The sequence below is a fragment of the Pan troglodytes genome, chromosome 19 (assembly GCF_028858775.2).
Source record: "Pan troglodytes isolate AG18354 chromosome 19, NHGRI_mPanTro3-v2.0_pri, whole genome shotgun sequence".
In the NCBI taxonomy this organism is placed as follows: domain Eukaryota; kingdom Metazoa; phylum Chordata; class Mammalia; order Primates; family Hominidae; genus Pan; species Pan troglodytes.
In genome coordinates this window covers 94,146,552-94,168,062 of record NC_072417.2, presented here as the reverse complement: position 1 = coordinate 94,168,062, position 21,511 = coordinate 94,146,552, and the positions used below count along the sequence as shown (strand labels likewise).

The 21,511-nt window shown below is 47.1% G+C and overlaps 1 protein-coding gene across 7 annotated transcripts in view; it reads right to left on the bottom strand.

The window, feature by feature from the left end:
• RPTOR (regulatory associated protein of MTOR complex 1) overlaps positions 1 to 21,511 on the bottom strand; it is a 416,632-nt gene that overhangs the window by 191,329 nt on the left and 203,792 nt on the right. For all 7 annotated transcript variants that reach the window (XM_024350719.2, XM_024350720.3, XM_063799998.1 and 4 more), the window contains one exon: positions 19,744 to 19,919. In XM_024350719.2, coding sequence (XP_024206487.1) covers positions 19,744 to 19,919 — 176 coding nt within the window. The remainder of the gene's footprint in view (positions 1 to 19,743; positions 19,920 to 21,511) is intronic.

The following is a 21,511-nucleotide window of genomic DNA, read 5'->3' as shown; positions in this document are numbered from 1 at the left end:
CACTTCCAAAGCACTCTCCCGTGCAGCTCCCGCGCCGTCTGTGTCACACGGGAGCGTGAGCATCATCATCACACGGGCGCTGTCGAGAACCGAGAACTTAAGGCGGGTGGAGACGGGACCAGCTGACGTCCAGACTCCCAGAGTCCCCGCTTTCTCAGGATGTCACAGCGCCCTCGAGTCACACCAACAGGAGAGGAGCCTTTTAAAAACTTGAGGTGTTTCTAATGAACACAATGATCAGTGCTTCTTTCAACGAAGAAATAGAAAAATAGGGAGCGATGGTTTACATTAAAGCCTGACTCAGCCTCGTCCTTTCTGACAGCCCGAGAAGAGGGCCTTTGTCAGGATTCAGCACCATACCCCCCGGGGCAGGCCGCATAGCCCTGCGTGTCCACCGGGAGCTGTCTGGAGGGAATCAGAAGCGGTCGACGTCTGAGGGAGCTCTGATGCACAACAGAACACACTGAACACACCCAGGCACCAAGCGTTCCTCTTCCAGAAAGAACAGTTTGCTGGCAGCGCCACAGTGACTACACGTCCCCAGCAAGGCTACCCATCAGTCCCACCAGCCTGCCCAAGCGCCTGCCTGGAGGAGGGCCTGGTGCCAGAGGAAGCAAATCCAAATAACATCTAGGAGCCAGCCAGCTCAGAACAAGGCTGCGGGGCTGCCTTGTAAACAAACAGACCAGCCAGCCATTGGTTAACGGTTCCAACCAAGTCCTCGGTGTAAAAAATGCCCCCAGTGGCCTGCCTTGGAGCAAAGCACAGGCACAAATCAAAATAAAGGAAGGGCCTTCCCAACAAACTTTAAGTCCAACAATTGGCAAGGGAGTGAGAAAGAAGAAGAAAAACTGACCTATAAAAAGCAGAGACATTTTAAACGACTGTCTTCCCAGGCACCCCTAGAATATACTGCTTCAACAACCAACGTGGATATTAAAAGCCACTGCCAGAGGCGCTATTTACCAGAGTGTGATGTAGCTGCAACTGCAGAGTCTCTGTGCGAACAGAGAAGTCCCCACTAGCTGTGTCTCTACCACAGTCCCTCGGGGCTTTGGTGACAAACTGCAGGTGAAGGGATAACATCCAGGGACATGAACAGCGCCTGCCCGCCTGTCCCAAGAGTGGTGGTGCTGCTCCCGGGCAGCCCTGTGTCGCTGGCTCAGCCAAACACACTGCTTTCTCCGGCGGGAGAGACCCAGGAACAACTCTGTGCCTCCCAATAGCCCAGTGCCAGCGCATGCCACCTGCAGACACACGGCTCTTTGAGAAAATCTCATTTTAAAAGCCCTGCATGCATGAAGCCACTTAAGTGGTGAGAAGGAGGAGGCAGAAGGTAATGAAGAGAAGAGCGCTCAGGTCAGAAAACCCCGGTTCAAATCGTAGCCCTGGCCCTGCCCCTGTACAGCCCCAGGCGAGTTCACACCTTGATGTCCGGCTGCCACCACTTACCTTTCACTTACACGATGAGGATAATGGAACTATAAAACAGGAATTACTGAGATTAAAAGAAACAAAAAGTCTTAATATGTACCTGGTACATAATGAAAATTAAATACACATTAGTCTGTTCCTTAAGAAGATTTTTGCTTACAAACTCAATAATGACCTCACAGTGCTAGAGCTGGTGCTTTAGTGAATGAAACAAGGTCCAAGCCATTGGATGAGCCGTGTGGCTGGTGAAGCTGCCGCAGGAGAATGGGGGCAGCTGCCCCTCATCAGGGAGGCACTGAGGACCAGACAAGGGCGGGGAGGGTGGGGGTGGGGGACCAGGCATATGGTGGGGAGGGGAAGGGGAACAGGGCATGTGGAGGGAGAGGAAGGGGGTCCAGGCATGTGGGGGGAGGGACAGGGGGAACCAGTCATGTTGGGGACAGCACTGGTGGTCCCTGCTGGACTGGGGTCAACCCAGCACCATTTGGGTCAAGTGACAGGGAGGTCTAAGGGCTGCCCAAAACAACGAGGCCTTCTGAAAAACTGCTAGTATTGAGTTTTTGGATGTGATATTAAGGAAGACAAGCCAAGACAAAGATGTACATTTATTTTTTAAAAGCAGCCAAACAGTGGCAGATTAAGGCAGGTGAACAGATTTCGACTCTGGCCTGTGTGGTCCAGGCACTCATTCACTACCCTGATACCCGAGGTGCCTCCACACCTCTATGTGCAGAAATTCGTGTCAGGCCTGTAATCCCAGCACTTTGGGAGGCTGCAGTTGGAGGACTGCTTGAGGCCAGAAGTTAAAGACCAGCCTGGCCAATATAACAAGACCCCATTTCTACAAAAAAATGTGAAAAATTAGCCAGGCATGGTGGTGTGCACCTACAGACCCAGTTACCAGGGAGGCCGAGGTGGGAGGATCACTTGAGCCTAGGAGGTCGAGGCTGCAGTGAGCTGTGACTGCCTCGCTACGTACGCTCCAGCTGGGGTGCCCGAGCGAGAAGAGGGGCACGTCAGATCCAGCAGCAACAGCTTCCCCCATATCGGGGGTGAGGCCTGGAGCTGGGCATGGCGGTGGCTGGCTGAGGGACACGAGGGTTCAGAACTCCTGGGAGATGCCAGCTGGCCTCCACCCACCCCCACCCCACCCAAGTCTGAATGGAGGCAACCGGATGCCTCCCCCACTCCCACCCCACCCCACCCAAGTCTGAATGGAGGCAACAGGATGCCTCCCCCACCCCCACCTCACCCCACCCAAGTCTGAACGGAGGCAGCAGGGTTTCCTGTGTCATTCCTAAGGCCTCTCAGGTGATACCTTCCTTCCATTACACAGAAAAACAAGAAACACAAACAACCAGGGTAAACACCTGGGGCTGGGAAGGAGAGGGGGCGTTCTAGGTTGAGGAGACCTGATTACAATATTGAGGGCTGGACAGGAAGGGCAGAAAGGCTTGGGAGGTACCCCCTTCCGTCCTGAAGCTTAACTGCACCTGGAAAGAAAGAACTAGGCAATGAGGCCCAGGAGGGCCAGCGGGCGGCAGGAGTGCCCTCTTGCTGGGGTGGAACTTTTGTTTCAGGCATGAGAGGTTTATGCAGGTGTATATGACGAGGAAAGCGCTGGCAGAGAGAGAGTGTGAGGAAGGAGGGATTATCTCAGAGGGGTCAGGATAGCGATCGCTGGATGAGCTGCAGTTTCTCACAGGCAGAAGTACGTCAAGAAGAGGGCCAAGAACACAGCCGTGGGAGAACATACGTCCAAGTGCAGGAAGAGAGGCCGGCCAGAGAGTGGGAGCTTCAGAGAGGCAGCCGCAGACCCCAGGGCAGGGAAGGAGGTGCTGAAGGGGGTGTCCCTTGCTTCAGCTCTGCAGCAGACTCTTCAGGGGCAAGGATTAGGAACACACCAGTGAGACTGACAGCTCAGAAGGCAGCAATCACCTAGATGGTTCCAGGAGAGCTGCTGGAGTGACAGTCAGCGATTATCTCGATGGTTCTGGGAGAGCTGCTGGAATGGCAGGAAGGCAGGGGACTGCCCTGGGACAGGAGAGGCAGTACACGCTGTATGCTGGGAGAAGCTGAGTGGTGACAGCAGTGCAAACCAGACACTCTGTCTAAGGGGAAGATGCACGATTTAAGGAAAGAGGTGGCTGGGCTTAGGTCAGCTGCTTTCTGTGCTTTATTGCTGGTTCTGATGGGGAAATTTGAGTACAAACATTTGTGGATTGGAAGGTGGGGATCTTGCGGACAGCAAAAGTGAAGACAGGAAGCGTTTGAGGCGGGTAAGTAGGAATCGCAGGTTGAAGGTGCTACCAGCAGTGCGTTTTTCCTCTTAGAGAATGCCAACAGCATGGCTTCTTGAACAGTAACAGAGAAGATGTATTCACAACTGATGATATCGTTGTCCTCCGTTAGAAATGGTAGGTGACAGACATACGTGGATCCTGAACCTCCATGTCCATCCCACAGCCACCGCCATGCCCAGTTCTAAGCCTCATCCACACAGTGAGCTGCCCCTGCTGGATGAAATTTGCTCCTCTGTGTCCCCAAATGCCCTGGGCACCTTCCTCAGGAGAGCCCGGACCACGGTGCTGCTGGGATACGAACATGTCTTCTCAAACAGGCTTTCATTTCCCAGAGGGCTGCTACGCTGTGAAGGCACGTCCCTCCTAAAATTCCTGTCGGATCTGAGGACCCGAAGTGACAGTGCTAAGAGGTGGGCTTTAGATGACGGTTACAGCCCAAGGCTCCGCCATCCTGAGTGGGATTTTAGCAACCTTATTTAAGGTGGGGGTGCTGGAGGAACATAGCCTCTGCTGCCTTCTGCCTTCTGCTATGTGAGGATGCAGCGGTCCTCCCAGGAGGACACGGGAAAAGACGCCACCTCGAATGCAGAGAACAGCCCTCACCAGACACCAAACCCACCGATGCCTTGACCTGGGACTTCCAGCCTCCAGAACCGGGAGAAATAACTCTGTTCTTTATAAGTTACCCTGTTTCAGGGGCCTGTGCAGCAGCACTAGTGGGCTGAGACAAGGGTGGAGACCCCCGTGTGACTGGCTCTGCAGGCCAGGCCAGCCCTGCAGCTGCACGGCACCTACCACAAAGAAGGCGCTGCCAACAGAAGAAATCCCAGCCCGAGCTTCATGGTCATGGACCCCGCCCTCCCTCTCGTGTCCTGGCCACCATCCTTCCCTCAGATGCCACACTGGGCTGCTGGCCGAGATGCGTTCAGGCCTCTGAGCAGGTCAGGGTGAGTGCCTCACAATGCCTTTCTCCACCTCCTCTCGCTGGTGAAATTTCACTCATCATAGCGGGTGATACGAGGACACCCCAACAGCAGTGATGCCGCCTCTGCCTCCAAGGCAAGCAGAAGGAGTGTCCCTACTCTCTCCTCTGTCTCCAAGAAGAGCACTGATGAGAGGGAGCACCTCTCCCTGGAGACCCTCTTTTCCGGGCGCACAGGGACTGTGTCTCATAACCTTCATGACTTAGGTGTTTACTGGCTAGCTGGGACAGGACGGGAACTCAGAAGTTCTCATTGCACAGAATCCTTTCAACCTGCAAATGAGCAGCACTCGGGCTGTTCTCAGTGACTGTGGTGACAGTACTTAAAGCAAGGTTTAATGCCCAGTCTCAGAGTGCACTGAAATGGCTTCTGAATCCAGTTTAAATTGTTCTATGTACTGAATATACATATGCAACATTTACTTAGCAGTACAAATAACGAGAAACCAAAGAAGAGCCTAACGTCTCCTGGATTAATTCACGCCATTTTACAACAAGGCTGGCAACACCATGCCACCATCCTTATGGGTCTACTTGCCAGCTTGGTTCTGGCGTGGGACACCGTGCCACCCTCCACACAGGCCTACATGATGGCATGGCTCTGGCGTGGGACACATGCCACCCTCCATACAGGTCTACGTGACAGCACGGTTCTGGCGTTCCAACAATGATGCCATCAAGAGGCATTATCGATTCGATATCAGCACAAGTAAAATGAGGATGAAAATGGCTTCTGCAATATACTGCCCAGTTTAGCACAAATCAAATGATCGCTTTTTTATTTACAAAAGGTTCGTGAATGCCTGCTATTAAATATGGAGCTGAATGCACTGACAGTTTTTGCATGCAATGTGACCTAACGTCGCTGATTAAATATGGAGGCATGAGCACGCTTAGGCACATAAATCAAACAAGAAGCCAAACTGCCACTAAAATGCCCAGAAGTTTAAGAAGAAGATACAAAGAGGCAAATAAGCAGTTAACAGGTCACCGTGTGATAGGGATATAAGTCAGTCGTTCAGTAGGTATGATTTCAAACAAGTCCTGAAGCTAATCTGGAACATAGTGATGATGACATCAAACAGGAGACAACAAATGACTTTCTTCCCATTAGACACGGACAGTGAGGAGGCCTGGGACAGGCAGGAGTGAGGCCGGGGCTGAGCACTCTTTCCCGTGCAGTATTTCACCCAAGCTGATTTCCGAGGATTACATGAATAACTCAGTAGCTATGAGAGCCCAACTGTGGGCTGAACTGCACAGTCTTAATTCTTTTCTGAATGCTCCTTTTATGTTAAAAGGATACTCTGTGTATACTTGCTACCCTTGAGTCCTCCAGATACATTACACACGGATGCATTCAAACTCTCACAAAAGTCTTTGGGACTCACTAAGCGGCCTACTGAGACCCCAAGTGAGATCACGCACTCCATGGTTCTCCTGTTAGACAGACATGGGAGAAGAGGAAATGTGAGCCAACAGTAAATGACTAGAAGGTAAGTCCCAACGTGAACCAAAAATATAAAGGCAAGCTGCTCTTAAAAAAAAATTCACGTGGTCAGGCGCGGTGGCTCACGCCTGTAATCCCAGCACTTTGGGAGGCCGAGGCGGGCGGATCACGAGGTCAGGAAATCGAGACCATCCTGGCTAACATAGTGAAACCCCATCTCTACTAAAAATACAAAAATTAGCCAGGCATGGTGTTACGTGCCTGTAATCCCAGCTACTCAGAAGGCTGAGGCAGGAGAATCACTTGAAACAGGGAGTCAGAGGTTGCAGTGAGCTGAGATTGCACCACTGCACTCCAGCCTGGCGACAGAGCAAGACTCTGTCTCAAAAATAATAAAATAAAATAAAATCATTAAAAAAAAATTCAAGTAACACTTTTTCTTAGGGAAGTAAGCTGATCTGTAAAAGGCCCCAGGTGCATAAAATTTGGTCAAATTAGTCAACAGTTAGGCAGTAACCTTGTAAAGATTTTCTTAGCTTTTACCATTACTAATTACATCGAGCCTTGGGACAGCAACTTAATATGGTCAGCAGATATTTAAACATTTCACAAAGGTTGTCTGTCTACTCTGTTCATCTTAAAGGTTTGATAAAATTCACTAGTAAAGATATCTGGGTGCGGGGTTGTCTTTGAATGGTTGTTAACCAGAAATTTGATTTACTTAACAGATATATCCTATCCAAATTTTCTTTTTCTTCTTCTGTCAGATTTGATAACTTGTGTCTTTCACAGAATTTATCCACTGCATCTAAGATGAAGAATTTACTGGCATATGGTCCTTCATGATTAAAATGATTCCCTTATTCTCCTTTTATTTATAATTTTCATTTTTGGAGACAGGGTCTCACTCTGTGGTCTATGCTGGACCACAGTGACGTGATCATTGCACTGCTCACTACAGCCTCAATGCCTCCCGGTGATCCTCCCACCTCAGCCTCCCAAGTAGCTGGGACTACAAGCGTATGCCACCACACACGAGTAATTTTTATATTTTGTACAGATGGGGTTTTGCTATGTTGCCCAGGCTGGTCTTGGACTCCTGGGCTCAAGCGATCCACCTGCCTTGGCCTCCCAGAGTGCTGGGATTACAGGCATGAGCCCCTGCACCTGGCCCCTTATTCTCCTTTTAACATCTGTAGGATCAGTAAGGATGTGCCCTCTTTCATTTCTGATGAAAGTCATTTGTATCTTCCTTCTATTTTTCTTGAGCACTCTAGAAAAAGTTTTGACAATTTTAATGAACCTTTCAAAAACTATCAACTAGTTTCATGAATTTTTACAAATTTTGGGGTCAACTTCTGTTTATTTTTGCTCTTCTCTTTATTATTTCTTCTACTTACTTAGGGTTTAATGTATTCTTTTTTTTCTGGACTTAAAAACTTAGACCATACATTTGAGAGTTTTTTAATTAAAAACTATAAATAGCATTAAATTTTGAGATCAATTATTGCCGGTACATGAACACCTAGTTAAGTAATGGTGCCTGTTTCTTTCCCTAGTGACAAACAGTGAGCTTACAAACAGCAGTAAGAAAGGGTACAGTGCATACCTCTAGGTGGACCTTTGCAAGCATTTCTATACACTATTAACAAAGGAAAAGAACTGCCAACTAAACAGGTATGTTACTTATTGTAAGATGCTTCTGGACCCCAGATATGTTAAGTGTGAAAACGCACATGCTGGGATCAGGCGTGATGGCTCATGCCTGGAATTCCAGCACTTTGGGAGGCTAAAGCAGGAGGATCACTTGAGCCCAGGAGTTCAAGGATGCAGTGAGCTATGACTGTGTCACTGCACTCCCATCTAAGTAAAAGGGAGAGACCCTGTCTCTATTTTTTTAAAAAGGACCAGACGTGGTGCCTCACGCTTGTAATTCCAGCACTTTGTAAGGCTGAGGTGGGAAGATCTCTTGAGCTTAGGAGTTCGAGACCAGCCTGGGCAACATGGTGACACAGTCTCTACAAAAGATACAAAAATTAGTCAGAATGGTAGCATACACCTGTAGTCCCAGTTACCTGGGGGGCTGAGGTGGGGGGATTGCTTGAGCTCGAGAAGTTGAGACTACGGTGGGCCGTGTTCACACCACTGCACTCCAGCCTGGGTGACAAAGCAAGATCACATCTTAAAAAAAATTTAAAAAGTACATGCTAGAATCAGTGAACTATGTTAGATGGCCCTTACTGTAAACAGATAATTACAAATGTTCACATTCCTTCTGCTGGTTATGGAGTTATCTTACTGGGGGTCAGGAATTCTAATACTGTTTTAGTGCGAGAGAGAATCTTTGCCTTGTTCCCAGCTTCGAAGGGAAGACGTCTGCAGTCTCCCCACTAGGCTGGTTTGCTGAAGAACTCTGATGTAGCCTTTACCACGTTAAGTAAGTCGTGGTAACCTCTATTTAGACATGACAGACTATAGATGATAGTGATCTCAACTTCCTCCATAACGAGAGAAAAAGAACAGGACAAGGACGGAGAGCCCCAGGAAGGAAATCATGGCAAATGAGAGACGCTGGGCAGGAGAGAGAGCGGCGGAACAACAGAGTTGAGGCTGTCAGTCTGGGAGCCTGGGCACCCAGCTTTGAATCCTGGCTCCACCAGCTACTCTCCAAGCAACCTGAACTTCCTCATGCTGAAAGCAGCACTAACGCCAGTCCACACCTTACAGGCGTGTGGTGTTAGATGAGTGCATTAGTGGAACGGCTCCAGTGACGCTCGACAAATGCTAGCTACTGTTATCCCTGTAACTGTAAAATGTCAACCAAACGTGAAGAAACAGTTGGACAAGCGTAAGTGGCTCGGCAGAGGTGAGAGAAGTGAAGCCTTTGACCTGGACGGTGCAAAGTCAAAATGAAGCACTCACCTCCCAAAGCCTGCTGTCAGCAAGTATCAAGAACTGAGACAACTGGCTCTCTGAAAGGAAGAATTGAGAGCAAGTGCCCAGATGAGAATCTGTGAGAAGAGTGTTCGGAGGCCCTGGACGCCCCTTCCCGCACTGGCAGGACTCCCAGGAAATGAAGCAGAGACCCTCTGGATGCAGAGCTGCGACGGACAGCGTAGGGCTCCCTGTATCTTTCAGATTCGCTCTCTTCATTTTGTTTTTCATCTGTTTATTGCATTTTTCCCCTGGCTCTTTAAGGCAAACATTTAATTTTTCTTGTTTTTTTAATCTTTGTTTTCTGACTAAATGTATTAAATCCTCGCCTGCTTTGGCTACATACACCCCACAAACAGCAAATGTGCTATTACTAACATTTGGCTGTGAGTATTTTATCAGTTTTAAAGTATTTCCTCTTTAGAAATGCAAATCAAAACCACAATGAGATACCATCTCACACCAGTTAGAATGGCAATCATTAAAAAGTCAGGAAACAACAGGTGCTGGAGAGGATGTGGAGAAACAGGAACACTTTCACACTGTTGGTGGGACTGTAAACTAGTTCAACCATTGTGGAAGTCAGTGTGGCGACTCCTCAGGGATCTAGAACTAGAAATACCATTTGACCCAGCCATCCCATTACTGGGTATATACTCAAAGGACTATAAATCATGCTGCTATAAAGACACATGCACACGTATGTTTACTGCGGCACTATTCACAATAGCAAAGAGTTGGAACCAACCCAAATGTCCAACAATGATAGACTGGATTAAGAAAATGTGGCACATATACACCATGGAATACTATGTGGCCATAAAAAATGATGAGTTCATGTCCTTTGTAGGGACATGGATGAAATTGGAAATCATCATTCTCAGTAAACTATTGCAAGGACAAAAAACCAAACACTGCATGTTCTCACTCATAGGTGGGAACTGAACAATGAGAACACATGGACACAGGAAGGGGAACATCACACTCTGGGGCTGTCCTTTCCTTACTGAGTTCTAGCTTCATTGCGTGTGGTCTGCCATGGAGTTCACACGATGCTGATTCTTCCGGATCAGTAAAGCTTTCTTTGTAGTCGGGTGCATGATTTATTTTTGTGAATGGTCCACATATGTCCACATTCCCTGTTGGATGTGTGGTCCTGTGTGCCTCTGTGAGGTCTGGCTAATTAATTCGGTGACAAAAGTCGTATTTACGTTGCTTCCTTTGTCTGTACTTGGTGTCTCTGTATCTAAGCACTCTTCTCATTCATCTGCTTCCATCCATACTTCAGCTCCCATCTTACCTAGTTCAAGGCCATGTTGTCAGGTGCACACAGTCATCATCAGTATATACCTTCCTGCTTTCCTGTTCCTTTTACCACAATACAACATTTTTCTTTGCCCCTCTCAATAATTTATCTCAGCTTCTGCTTTGAGTCATATTGGGACTGGCCACCCCAGCTTTCTTTTAGCTCGTATTTCTCTTTTTCATCCTGTGATTTCCAACCTTTGAAATACATGTTCTTATCTTTTATTATTATTTTTTTTTTTTAGAGACTGGGTCTTACCCTGTCACCCAGGCTGGAGTGCAGTGGCACAATCACAGCTCACTGCAGCCTTGAACTCCTGGGCTCAACTGATCCTCCTGCCTCAGCCTCCCGAGGAACTGAGACCACAGGCATAAGCCACCATGTCCAGCTAATTTTTAAATTTTTAGTAGAGACAGGGTCTTGCTGTTTTGCCCAGGCTTAAATGTTTTGCTTTAAATTTGTGTCTTATGGACAAGAGACTGCTGTATCATGATTTTAACCAACACAAGAATCATGGCCCTTTGAGAGGTGAATTCAATTCGTTTACAGTTACAACTTTATTTCAAAACATTTTAGCCATCGTATCTCACACTTTCTATTTACTAAGCCTGTCTTTTCTCCTTTTCTACGTTTTTTTAGAGACAAGAAAATGTTATTTCCTAGATATTTAAACTTTGCCTCTCACGTTTCTCCCCTTCCTTCTAGCTCCGTCCCTTTGGTGGGAACTCCTCAAACAAGCTTCCCAGCTTCCTGGTTTATTCTTGGCTCTATCCATAATGTTGCTTTTCAATCCATCTCTTCAATTATTTCACCAATTATATTTTTTATACTTAATGCTTCCAACTGGTCTTTCTTCCTGTTTCTTCTTCATATTTCCAATTGTCTTTTATCACTTTTATTTATTATTGGATTACTTCTCTTTTCACAAGGGCGGTGGGACAAACTCTTTCTTTCCTCCCTCTTATTTTCCATCTTTCTGAGCCCCAGACACAGCACAGCAGGCCATGCCTATCAAGGGCAATGGGAGGAGAGCCGAGTGCCCTCAGCCTTGCCTGCACCCTGGGGCCCTCGCCAGCTCCACTGTCTCCTCCGGCCTCACCCCTCACCCCAGCCCCCAGTGGGGACTCAGCCATCTCAAGGGACCAGCAAGGTCTCCGGCTGTGCTGCTGAGTGGGCTCCCTCCAGGATCATCAATCTCACTCTTTCCTGTAGCACCCGAGGACGGGGTTCAGCCGGGGAGTCAGCAGCTCTTTCCTGTAGCACCCGAGGACGGGGTTCAGCCGGGGAGTCAGCAGCCCGTGCCCCTCCGTCTGCTTCAATTCCCTTTCTTACCGCATCCATCAGATGGTTTTTACATGTCATCTTTTAAAATGGGAGCTCTATTACAATACATTATGATATTCTTCTTAATTGAGTATATGTCAAGAGACTGGAACAGTGAGAGAACACTGTCTAGTTTGGGGAGAAAAAATATTTTCCTCTGGAAACGGCCTGGAAGCCGCCGCGGGGACTGTGTGAGATCCATGATACTGAGGCTCTACTCGGAAACGTCATAAAGCCGTTTCTCCAGACGCAAATTCCAAATTAAACCTGCCTACGACTAAGGTCTAAGATACAGAGTGGGATACTACAAAAGAGCATTTTATTCAATAATGTGTCCCGGTTACTTCACCCTCTGGGACGACCAGTGAGCTCCTCTCCCTTCGCACATATGCAGGAAGACAAGGTCATCGGACTGTTGTTGAAAGGAAGCGGCAAAAGACCCGAGAGCACTGAACGGGCAGAAGAAAGTGTGTTCTCTGGCAAAGCAGATGTATTTTAGAAGACTCCTTGGAGAACAAATGGTTAACTCTATCATCAAAACCACAAGAATTTATGTTTCTAAAGGTAATTCTGAATGATTCTTGGTTGAGTCATCAGGAAAAAATACGAAGCAAATGTCACAGCAAATGTCTGAAATGAGACAGGCACTGCAAACCACTTAGCCTGGCCAGACAGAGCCACGCTGAGCCTCCACCCAACCTGCGCACCAGGAAACCCATGCATCTTCCGTCTCCTGCGGGCAATGCGGGAGCGAAACTTTCCACGCTGACAAATACACGTTAATGCTCGATCATTAACATTTATACTCCTGGAAATCCTTCAACTTAATTGAAAGAAAGGAAATAAGTTTTTTGACCTCTATTCAATCCAAAATAATGTTTATCATTTTCATTAATAGACAATACTAGTGCATGCAGCACAGTGCAATAGACATCAATCTGTTTTATAGCGAGTCCCACAGCAAATGAAGTCCCACTGGGTTATAATTTTCAGTAGTATACAAATAGATGCGTAATAAATCTAAAATGGTATTATGCCACTCAATCAAAGAAGTAGAAAACAGCCAAGGGAAAAAATATGTTTTGGATTCTTACAGTGTATTGATGTATATGGTGAGTAAGATAATCATTTATGTGGAAAGTAATGTCATTGCTCATTTTGGAATTATTGAAATCAGTTTCTGAAAATGAAAAAGACAGGCAAAAATGAAAAAAAACTAGAGAACAATGTCTTCCAACAAGTTCATCATCAAATAAGATTCATAAATACGCTTGCCAGCAAGTACACGTGTACACATTTTGTCCAAATGAAGCAAAGCTGTATGTTGTTTACCCAGCGCACCGCATTCTGTAGCAGCTGTGCCAGCATAATGAGGGCAGCGTGCTTAGAAACCGTTTCTCTTATTTACATAGTAAAGGGAGGGAGGGAGGGAATCCACCTTCCCGAGCATCGCCCTTCTCCAGGTCACCTGCAGACCGGCAGACACGCACAGCCGTCATCTGCAGCCCAATCCTAGTTCCCTTTTCTGGAGCAGGAAGTGCCAAGCTATAGCTCCCGGGCCAGATCTGGCCAACTGCCTGTTTTCTTAAAGAAAGCTTGACTGAGGCCGGGTGCAGTGGCTCGTGCCTGTAATCTCAGCACTTTGGAAGGCTGAGGCGGGCGGATCACCTGAGGTCAGGAGTTTGATGCCAGCCTGGCCAACATGGTAAAATCTCATCTCTACTAAAAATACAAAAATTAGCCAGGCGTGGTGGTGGGCACCTGTAATCCCAGCTACTTGGGAGGCTGAGGCAGGAGAATCGCTTGAACCGAGGAGGTGGAGGTTGCAGTGAGCCGAGATCACGCCACTGCACTCCAGCCTGGGCAACAGTGAGACTCGGTCTCAAAAAAAAAAAAAAAAAAAAAGAAAAAAGAAAGCTTGACTGGAACACAGCCGTGCTCATTTGTTTATATATTGCCCTTGGCTCCTTCGTGCTGCAACAGCAGACTTGGGACTGTGTGGCCCGAAAAGCCTAACCCAAGTGCGTCTGCCCCTTCACAGAACCAGGTCTGCCGACTCCCATCAGAGTGCCAGGCTGAACCTTCCCACCCTCATACTCCTGACGCCTAAATCCCATAGCCCTAGGCTCCGGCTAAATAAAACATGGAACTTCAACATAGTGAAATATAAAATGATACTTACTAAGAGTCTCTAATGATCTAGGGCAGGGAACTCTAGTATAATGCTAAGGGTTAAGGATATGAAATCGTAAATTCTGTCCACTTACATCAGTGCAAAATGTACATGCACAGAAAAAAGACCAACAGGCAATACATCAAAAAGTGAACACTAGTTGTCCTTAGATGGTAAAATCTTTGGATGATTTTTTTCTACTTTTAACTTTTTAGTAAATTTCTGAAAAGAATGTATCTTTCATTTTTAATTAGAAAATAAATTGACTTTTCAAAATGAAAAAATAAAACTATAACCCTAAAAACATATGTAATTACTGTCTGACAAACTATCTCACTCTTCCATTAAAAAAAAAAAAACCCTGGTGGTTTTTAACTTAGCTCCCACAAAACTACACATTTCACTTGACAATTCTTTAATGAATATAGTCCATTACCACTCACAGGCTATAGACACCTAGCAAAATGTCATGTTCAACCTAATTTCAGCACTTCAATATGGGAAAAAGCAGTTTATTGTAAAAGAGCCGCCACCTGAGACACCGCTCAATTGTTCCAGGCAGTGGTTATCTGATGACCGCTGTCTGCCACTGTGGCATATTGATTTCAAAGTCCCTCTTATGGTAACTGTATCAGTTTGTTTTTCACTGCACTTCCTACTAAATGCTTACTTTAAAAAATCTGACTATGTCCTAACTCCTACAAGGATTTCAGGGGCTACTGGGATGACACATCATGCCTTGGTAGAGAGAAAGCACATTCCCTACTCAGAGGGCAGGCACCCATTTTAGACATAACGAGGCCAGCAGCCCTCAGAGTGAAAGCATGCTTCTTTATTTTACTTTTTTTACAGATGGGGTTTCCCTGTGTTCCCAGGGCTGGTCTCAAACTTCTGGGCTCAAGTGATCCTCCTGCCTCGGCCTTCCAAGCAGCCGGGACTACAGGACGCACTGCCACATCTGGCCCAGGCGTCTTTGGGAGTGCACAGCGGTGCGCGGAGGGAAGCCAAGTCCTTCCCACTCATGGCAGAAAAACAAAATGCCTGAGAGAAACCCGTCAACTAGATGAAGTGCACTGGGTTTAGTGACAGGTAGCTGGAGTGGGCAGCAGGGAAGGCACAGGAAGGTAGCAATGTCATTTCCGGTTCCCCTTGTGCTTTGTCTTATTTCCTCCTTCCTTCACTGCTCCCCCACCCATCTGCCCGAAAACTTGCAAAAATGCCCCAGAGGGTCGCACCAAATACAGTATCCAGCCCAGAGCCTCTGGGCAGAGTCTAAAGGCAGAGCTGGTGTGGTGTTGATTCTGGAGTCAGGGGGCACCGAAGCAGTCATGCAGGAAACCGGGAGGGGGGACGGGAACATGGGAGAAATGAGGCCTGTTCCTCGGCAGTGTCCACTGTGCGTCTACAGAAGCTCCAGCCTACAGGCCCCTGGGTGATTTTCTATCTTTCTGCCCTAATCTTTTACCAGCTCAAGACCGCACTGATATGATAATGGCCTAATGGTCACCAAGGTCTCCCTATCATCACTTGGATCCTCCTTCTAAAACACGGTTCTGATGAAGTCATTTTTCTACCCAAACACCTTCAGGGGCTCTCTTGTGCCAGAGTCCCAGGAGAAGTCAAGGTCCTCTGGGCAGCATTCAAAGCACCCCACAATGGACTTGGACTTCAGCCCACTCTCTGAGCTCAACCGCACTCCTGGCGAAACCTTCCTCTCAGGTTCCACCTCCTCCAAGCAGCTTTCTCAAACCCTGTGGCCCTTAGCCATGGTTCTCTGTCCTCTGGGAACACAACAGCCCTTGGTGCCATAAGGTCACTTGGTCTTTGATCACACATTGCCTTGAAGGGTTCAGATTTTCATCTTGCATGAAGCACCCATTGAAATCATGAATTTTCAAGCCACATCTTATCTCCTCGACCAGAGGAGACATTTGTTGAGGGCAATATGCTTCTTAGGATCTCCTATAGTGGTTAGCATGGGTCTTATTACATACACAGTCGGGACTGAATAAATTAGTTTTTGGGCAATGAATGGATGAACTCCTGAGTCAGGTGGACCAATCTCTTCCTGGGGTAATGTGAAATGGGCACTCATAAGCCTCTTTGGACAGGGATCAGACATACAGTACAGAGAGTTAAAAAGAACACTCATAAAGGTGAGAGGCTGCTGAAGCCCTACAATGTCCTGGAAGACTACAATGAGGGGCGCATAGGAGGCCGTGGGAAAGGACAGAGGTGGGAAACAGAAAAGCCAGGAGATGCAGAGAAGAGAAATAGAGGCCCCAAAAGACCGTCTCTTCAGCAGTCTTAAAAAGAAAAGATAAATGTTTCAGGTGATGGATATCCAAGTTACCCCAATTTGATCATTAATGCATCGTATACAGGTATCAAAATATTGCATGGATCCCCCAAATATGGACAACTATGATATATCAATTTACAAAATACAAAAAATTGTCATTTTAAATTACCCAGTCTGTTGTATTCTGTTATAGTAACCCAAAACAGATTAAGACAAACAAGAAAAAGTAATGCGAAAGGAGAAACAAGCAGAAATAAGAGGTAGGCGCACTGTAACGTGTGCCTCATAAACTGGTACGTGAAAAGAGATCTGCGTTCAGAAAGGACTTCGACATTACAGAGCAAACAAACAAGGATGGAGAGCAGTTCAGAAACAACGTGGCGTCAGGGAAGGTGCCCTCAAGAGGGTCTTCCGCCTCACTGGATGTGCTGAGGTCGGAGGTCTCCCATTAATTTCTGGTTGGCACAATCCCTCTCAATTGGAGGGCTTCCAGCTTTCCCAATTTTGGGGAGTGCATTTCTGAGATCTTCAGGTATTTTCAGCTCTGCCGTATTCTTGTTCTCTCAACACGAGATGCCCCCAGTCTGCATACTGGGGCCTCTATTTCCCTTCTCTGCATCTCCTGGCTTTTCTGTTTCCCATCTCGACCCTTTCCCATGGCCTCCTGTGAGCCCCCACTGTAGTCTTCCAGGCCATTCATTTGGCTCCAGCAGTGTCTCTCCTGCTATGGGTCCTGTCTACTGTGTTCTTTATTTCAAACATTACAGTGCACCTACCCCTATTTCTGCTCTGTTCTTCTTTTATAGTACTTTTTCTTGTCTGTCTGTCTGTTTTGTGTTGCTATAACAGACTACGACAGACTGAGTAATTTATAACAATTTTTTTTTGTATTCTTTAAATTGATATATGATAGTTGTATGTATTTTGGGGCTTCATGTACTCAGGGTACCCATGTAATCAGGGTAACTGGGATCTATCCAACTCATACATCACCTCAAACATTTATCTTTTCAACACTGTTTTTTCTACCTCTCAGTGCCTCTTTCAGCAACATGAAGCTAAACCGGGTACTATGAGCGCTCACCTAATTTTTGGTTCGTATGAAGGTGCTTTCTGTGTGTGCTGATAAGTTGTTACATTGGTATCCTTGCTGCAGGAAGACTGGTGGAGGCTTCTATTCCACCATCTCACTCCACCTTCTATCTTTTGTGTTGGGGCCATTACAATTCTTCTCTCCAAGCTATTTTGAAATATCCAATAAATTATTTCTGTTAACCGTAATCTCCCTACTCTACTATGGAATACTATAACTTATTCCTCCTACGTAACTGTATTCTTGGACTTTTCAAGCAGCTTCTCTTCATCTAAGTAAAGAAACTTCTTTCTTACAGTTCTGGAGACTGGGAGGTCCAAGGTCAAAGAGTGGCATCTGGCAAGGACCTTCTTGCTGTGCCATCCCATGGCAGAAGGTGGAAGGGCAAGATAACACAAGGGGCTGGGCTTGCTTTTATCACAACCTGCTCTCACAATAACTAACCTACCCCTGTGACAGTGACATTAACCTAAATGTGAGGGCAGAGCCCTCATGATGCAATCACCTCCCAACGCTGTTGCGTGGGGGATTCAGTTTCCAGCACATACATTTGGGGGAAGACATTCAAACTGTAGCATTGTTCTCACATCTTGTTACAGGTGTCTTCCTTTATTTCTTTGATTGTATGTATTACACTTGTTTTACAATAACCCTGGTTCAGCTTTCTCTCTGCGTAGTGGCTGTGCTACTCAGGTGTCTAGTTTTGCCAAGTGAGCTCTGCTCCGCTGGGTGCAGAGGACAGTGGCCCTTTCAGGCTGAGTCTGCATCAGCCAGGTAAGGTGGGGGTACTGGCTGGACAGCAGAGACACTGCAGATCCCTCTCTGCTGCCCCCTCCAGACAGCTCCTCTCCCCTCTTTTTTTGTTTCTTTTTTTTTTTTTTTTTTTTTTTGAGACAGGGTCTTGCTCCGTCACCCAGGCTGGAGTACACTGGCACAATCTTGGCTCACTGCAACCTCTGCCTCCCAGGTTCGAGCAATTCTAGTACCTCAGCCTCCTAAGTGGCTGGGAATATAGGCATGTGCTACCACATCCAGCTAATTTTTTTGTATTTTTAGTATAGACAGGGTTTCGCCATGTTGCCAGGCTAGTCTCGAACTCCTGGCCTCAAGCAATCTGCCTGCCTCACCTTCCCAAAGCATTAGGGTTACAGGCATGAGCCACTGCACTTGCTATTTTTCTATTTTCTTTTTAGAGACAAGGTCTCCCTATGTTGCCCAGGCTGGTCTCAAAACTCCTGAGCTCAAGGGATCCTCCTGCCTCAGCCTCCTACAGTGCTAGGATTACAGGTGTGAGCTACCACACCCAGCCCTCTTCCCTTCATCTCCAACTATTTTGGGGTGAGTAACACTAAAAGGAGGTCTCTCCCTGAGTGGAAACCTGTAGCCCTCAAGTTTGGTGGGGAGGCCTAGGGACAGTTAATGTGAGGGCTGCGCTGCAGTCACCCCAACATCATGAACCCCCAGCCCTGGGGTCTGGGATCAATTTGGACTTGGCTGCAGAGGCAGAGCGGGAAGGCCAAGTTTTCCTCCCCCCTCAGGCTGCCCTGCCCCTCTGGCCCCTCCCAGGGTGTCCCTGGGGGCCCTTACTTTGCTGTGCTGTTAGCTCCCCGTGTCCGCCCAGGGCTGTGGGTGAGAAGGCAGGAGACTTGTCTAGAGTGTTAGGCCATCTTGACAGAAGCCTCAAGAGTGTCCTCGGCCGACAGCACGGTGTCTGCTGCACAGCTGCACCATTCGCACGGCACCTCAAGGGAGAGGTATTTATCTACTAGCCGGTAACAGTCACGACATATAAGCTTTTCAGCAAAACATAAAATGGGAAAGGAGATATTAAAGACTGGCAAGATGGTCTAGGGGAGAATATTGGATTTGGAGGCAGGAAACACACATATCCCACTGTGCGTTCTGCCGGGGATGTTGGGGCTGAAATGCGGCTTCTACCATCTTGGAATATCACACACATTTCTTCAGTTATGTTCCTGACGGCTATAACTTAAAAAGGATGGAGACAGAAAAATCATGGCTCTTTTTTCATTGCTAAAAATACATTGAAAGATTACGCTTCAACTCAAGCAAGGAATTAAATGACTTCCTTTTTCATAACAGCCTTTTCTTCCCCTGAAAGAAAGTCCAGTTTCCAGTATGACCTATCCTGGTACTAAGACGCCTCTGCAGTGAACAAAGGTAAGGAGAGGGTGTTCTTGGAAATCGCAAAGCAGTGAGCTGCCCACGAACAGATCAGAAGGAAGAAGGGATCTTGAGCTCTCAAAGAGTAGAACCCAAGCCTCCACCTGGAATCCCGAATGACACAAAAAGAAGGCGGGGACACTCATGTCTGTCACGTGGGCTCCTGGGACCAGGTGAATGCCTGGGGCCCACATGGGTTGGGGTCCCTGCGGGAGAGCCCAGTTGAGTGGGTCCCAGGGGCACAGCAGGGGCCACTCACCAGCGCAGGGCGATCTTGATGGGGGTGGTGAGGCAGGAGGTGAACAGGTCAGCCGGGAGGTCGGGGATCATGGGCAGCAGCTCGGTGGCCTCGCAGGCTGCCAGCTGGATGCAGTTTTTCATCGACGGAGGCAAAGGCATCTGAGCAAGAGGGTGATTTGGGTTGATTGCAGCTACCTGAAGGGCAGAACATTCGGGAAAAGAGAGTGTGATTTAGCTGCTGGTCACAACCAAAGAGTAAGCTGGAGCTGTAACACAGAAGGAAAGAATAAATCAACTCAGGCTGTGAGTTTTCACTGGAAAGTCCTCTGGAGAGAGGCGTCGCTGCTGAACTGTCTCCGGAGACAGACTGTAAGCCTGGAAACCTGGCCGTCTCATTCCCAAGGCCCTTCTGACGGCACAGCCTGGTTGTGTCTCTGTCAACTCTGTTTTCTTCCTGGTTTTCCTCTTTGCAGGACCCTACTTACCCTAGGATTGTATCACTGTCCACCAGGTCTTTCATGGTGTCTTAACGGTTTGTTTTAAAAGTTCAATCTTTAATCTATCCTAACCTTATTTTGTTGTGTTTAATGACATGGGAAGACGTTCAGGTTATATGATGTGAACTCCATCACCAACACAAAGGCAAACCACAAAATGTGAGTTTGAGTGGGCTGACTAAAGCAACCCATCAAAAGAGACTGAAAAACAGACAGAGTGAGCACTCATCCCCGAGTGGGGGATTAGGGGGATTTTATCTCCTCCCATCTTCATCGGATTTCTCTAAATGTTCTACAAACAAATGTGCATTAATTTTGTAATCAGGGAGAAAGGTGAGGTGTTTTTGAATTCAAAATTTAATCTCTCTTCAAAGTAGGGATAGTAATGCCGGTTGGTATTTATTTCAATGAGACTTTGGTCACGTAAAAGTATCATATGTGAAGCTGATATCACAGTGCCATTTTAGGAAGAAAGGCACTAAGTGAATTGTTGTTTACTACTAAAATGCACAGAAAATTTCACTTTTTACCAAATGAAATCTAACTGAAAGTGTAACTCTTCCTTCTTTTTAAATAATGCATTACATTCAAAGGTTTAAAAAATGACAGGACTGTCTGATACACGAGTTTGCTATACCCTGCCATGGATACCAGGTGGGTTCCTGTTTTACCAAAAAACCACAGCATTCAACAAAACACAGGATCCTTATACCACCAAGGACTAATTATACTAGCACTGAGATTGTGATTCCTTTCCCTGGCTACCTACGTTGCCTGTATGTGGCCATTTCGGTAATCCACAAGAGGTTTTGCTGTCGTTTTCAGAAATAATGAAGTTCACAAGAATTCCTGGCATTTTGGCCAGTAAAATTTAATAAGTATAACACATGAGGGATTATGTACACACACTGCTCTGCCTGCTCCTGGAAATAATTGAGAAGAGCTGGAAAATATCAGAACCAGTTCCACCAAACAGAATGCTTTCAGCTGGGGGAGGCACAGCAGCCGCGCACAAGCAATGCCTCCCTTCCGGGGATGCAGAGTCCTCAGACACTGTGGGCTGCATGCAGGGCCCACCTGCTGGAAGGGAGGCCCCATGGGCCCTGGGAGAGCTTGGCTTGCAAAGTCCCTCCTGCAGTATCATCAAGGCTGGTCCTTTGTTGTGGGGAGAGGGGAAAGAGTAGCAGGAAACAAAGGGACAGAAAGAGACAGGGAACAGATAAAACAAGAAGAACACACCACAGGCTGTGAGATGGAATCTGCATCGCCTTCTCTTCAGTTACCCTGAAA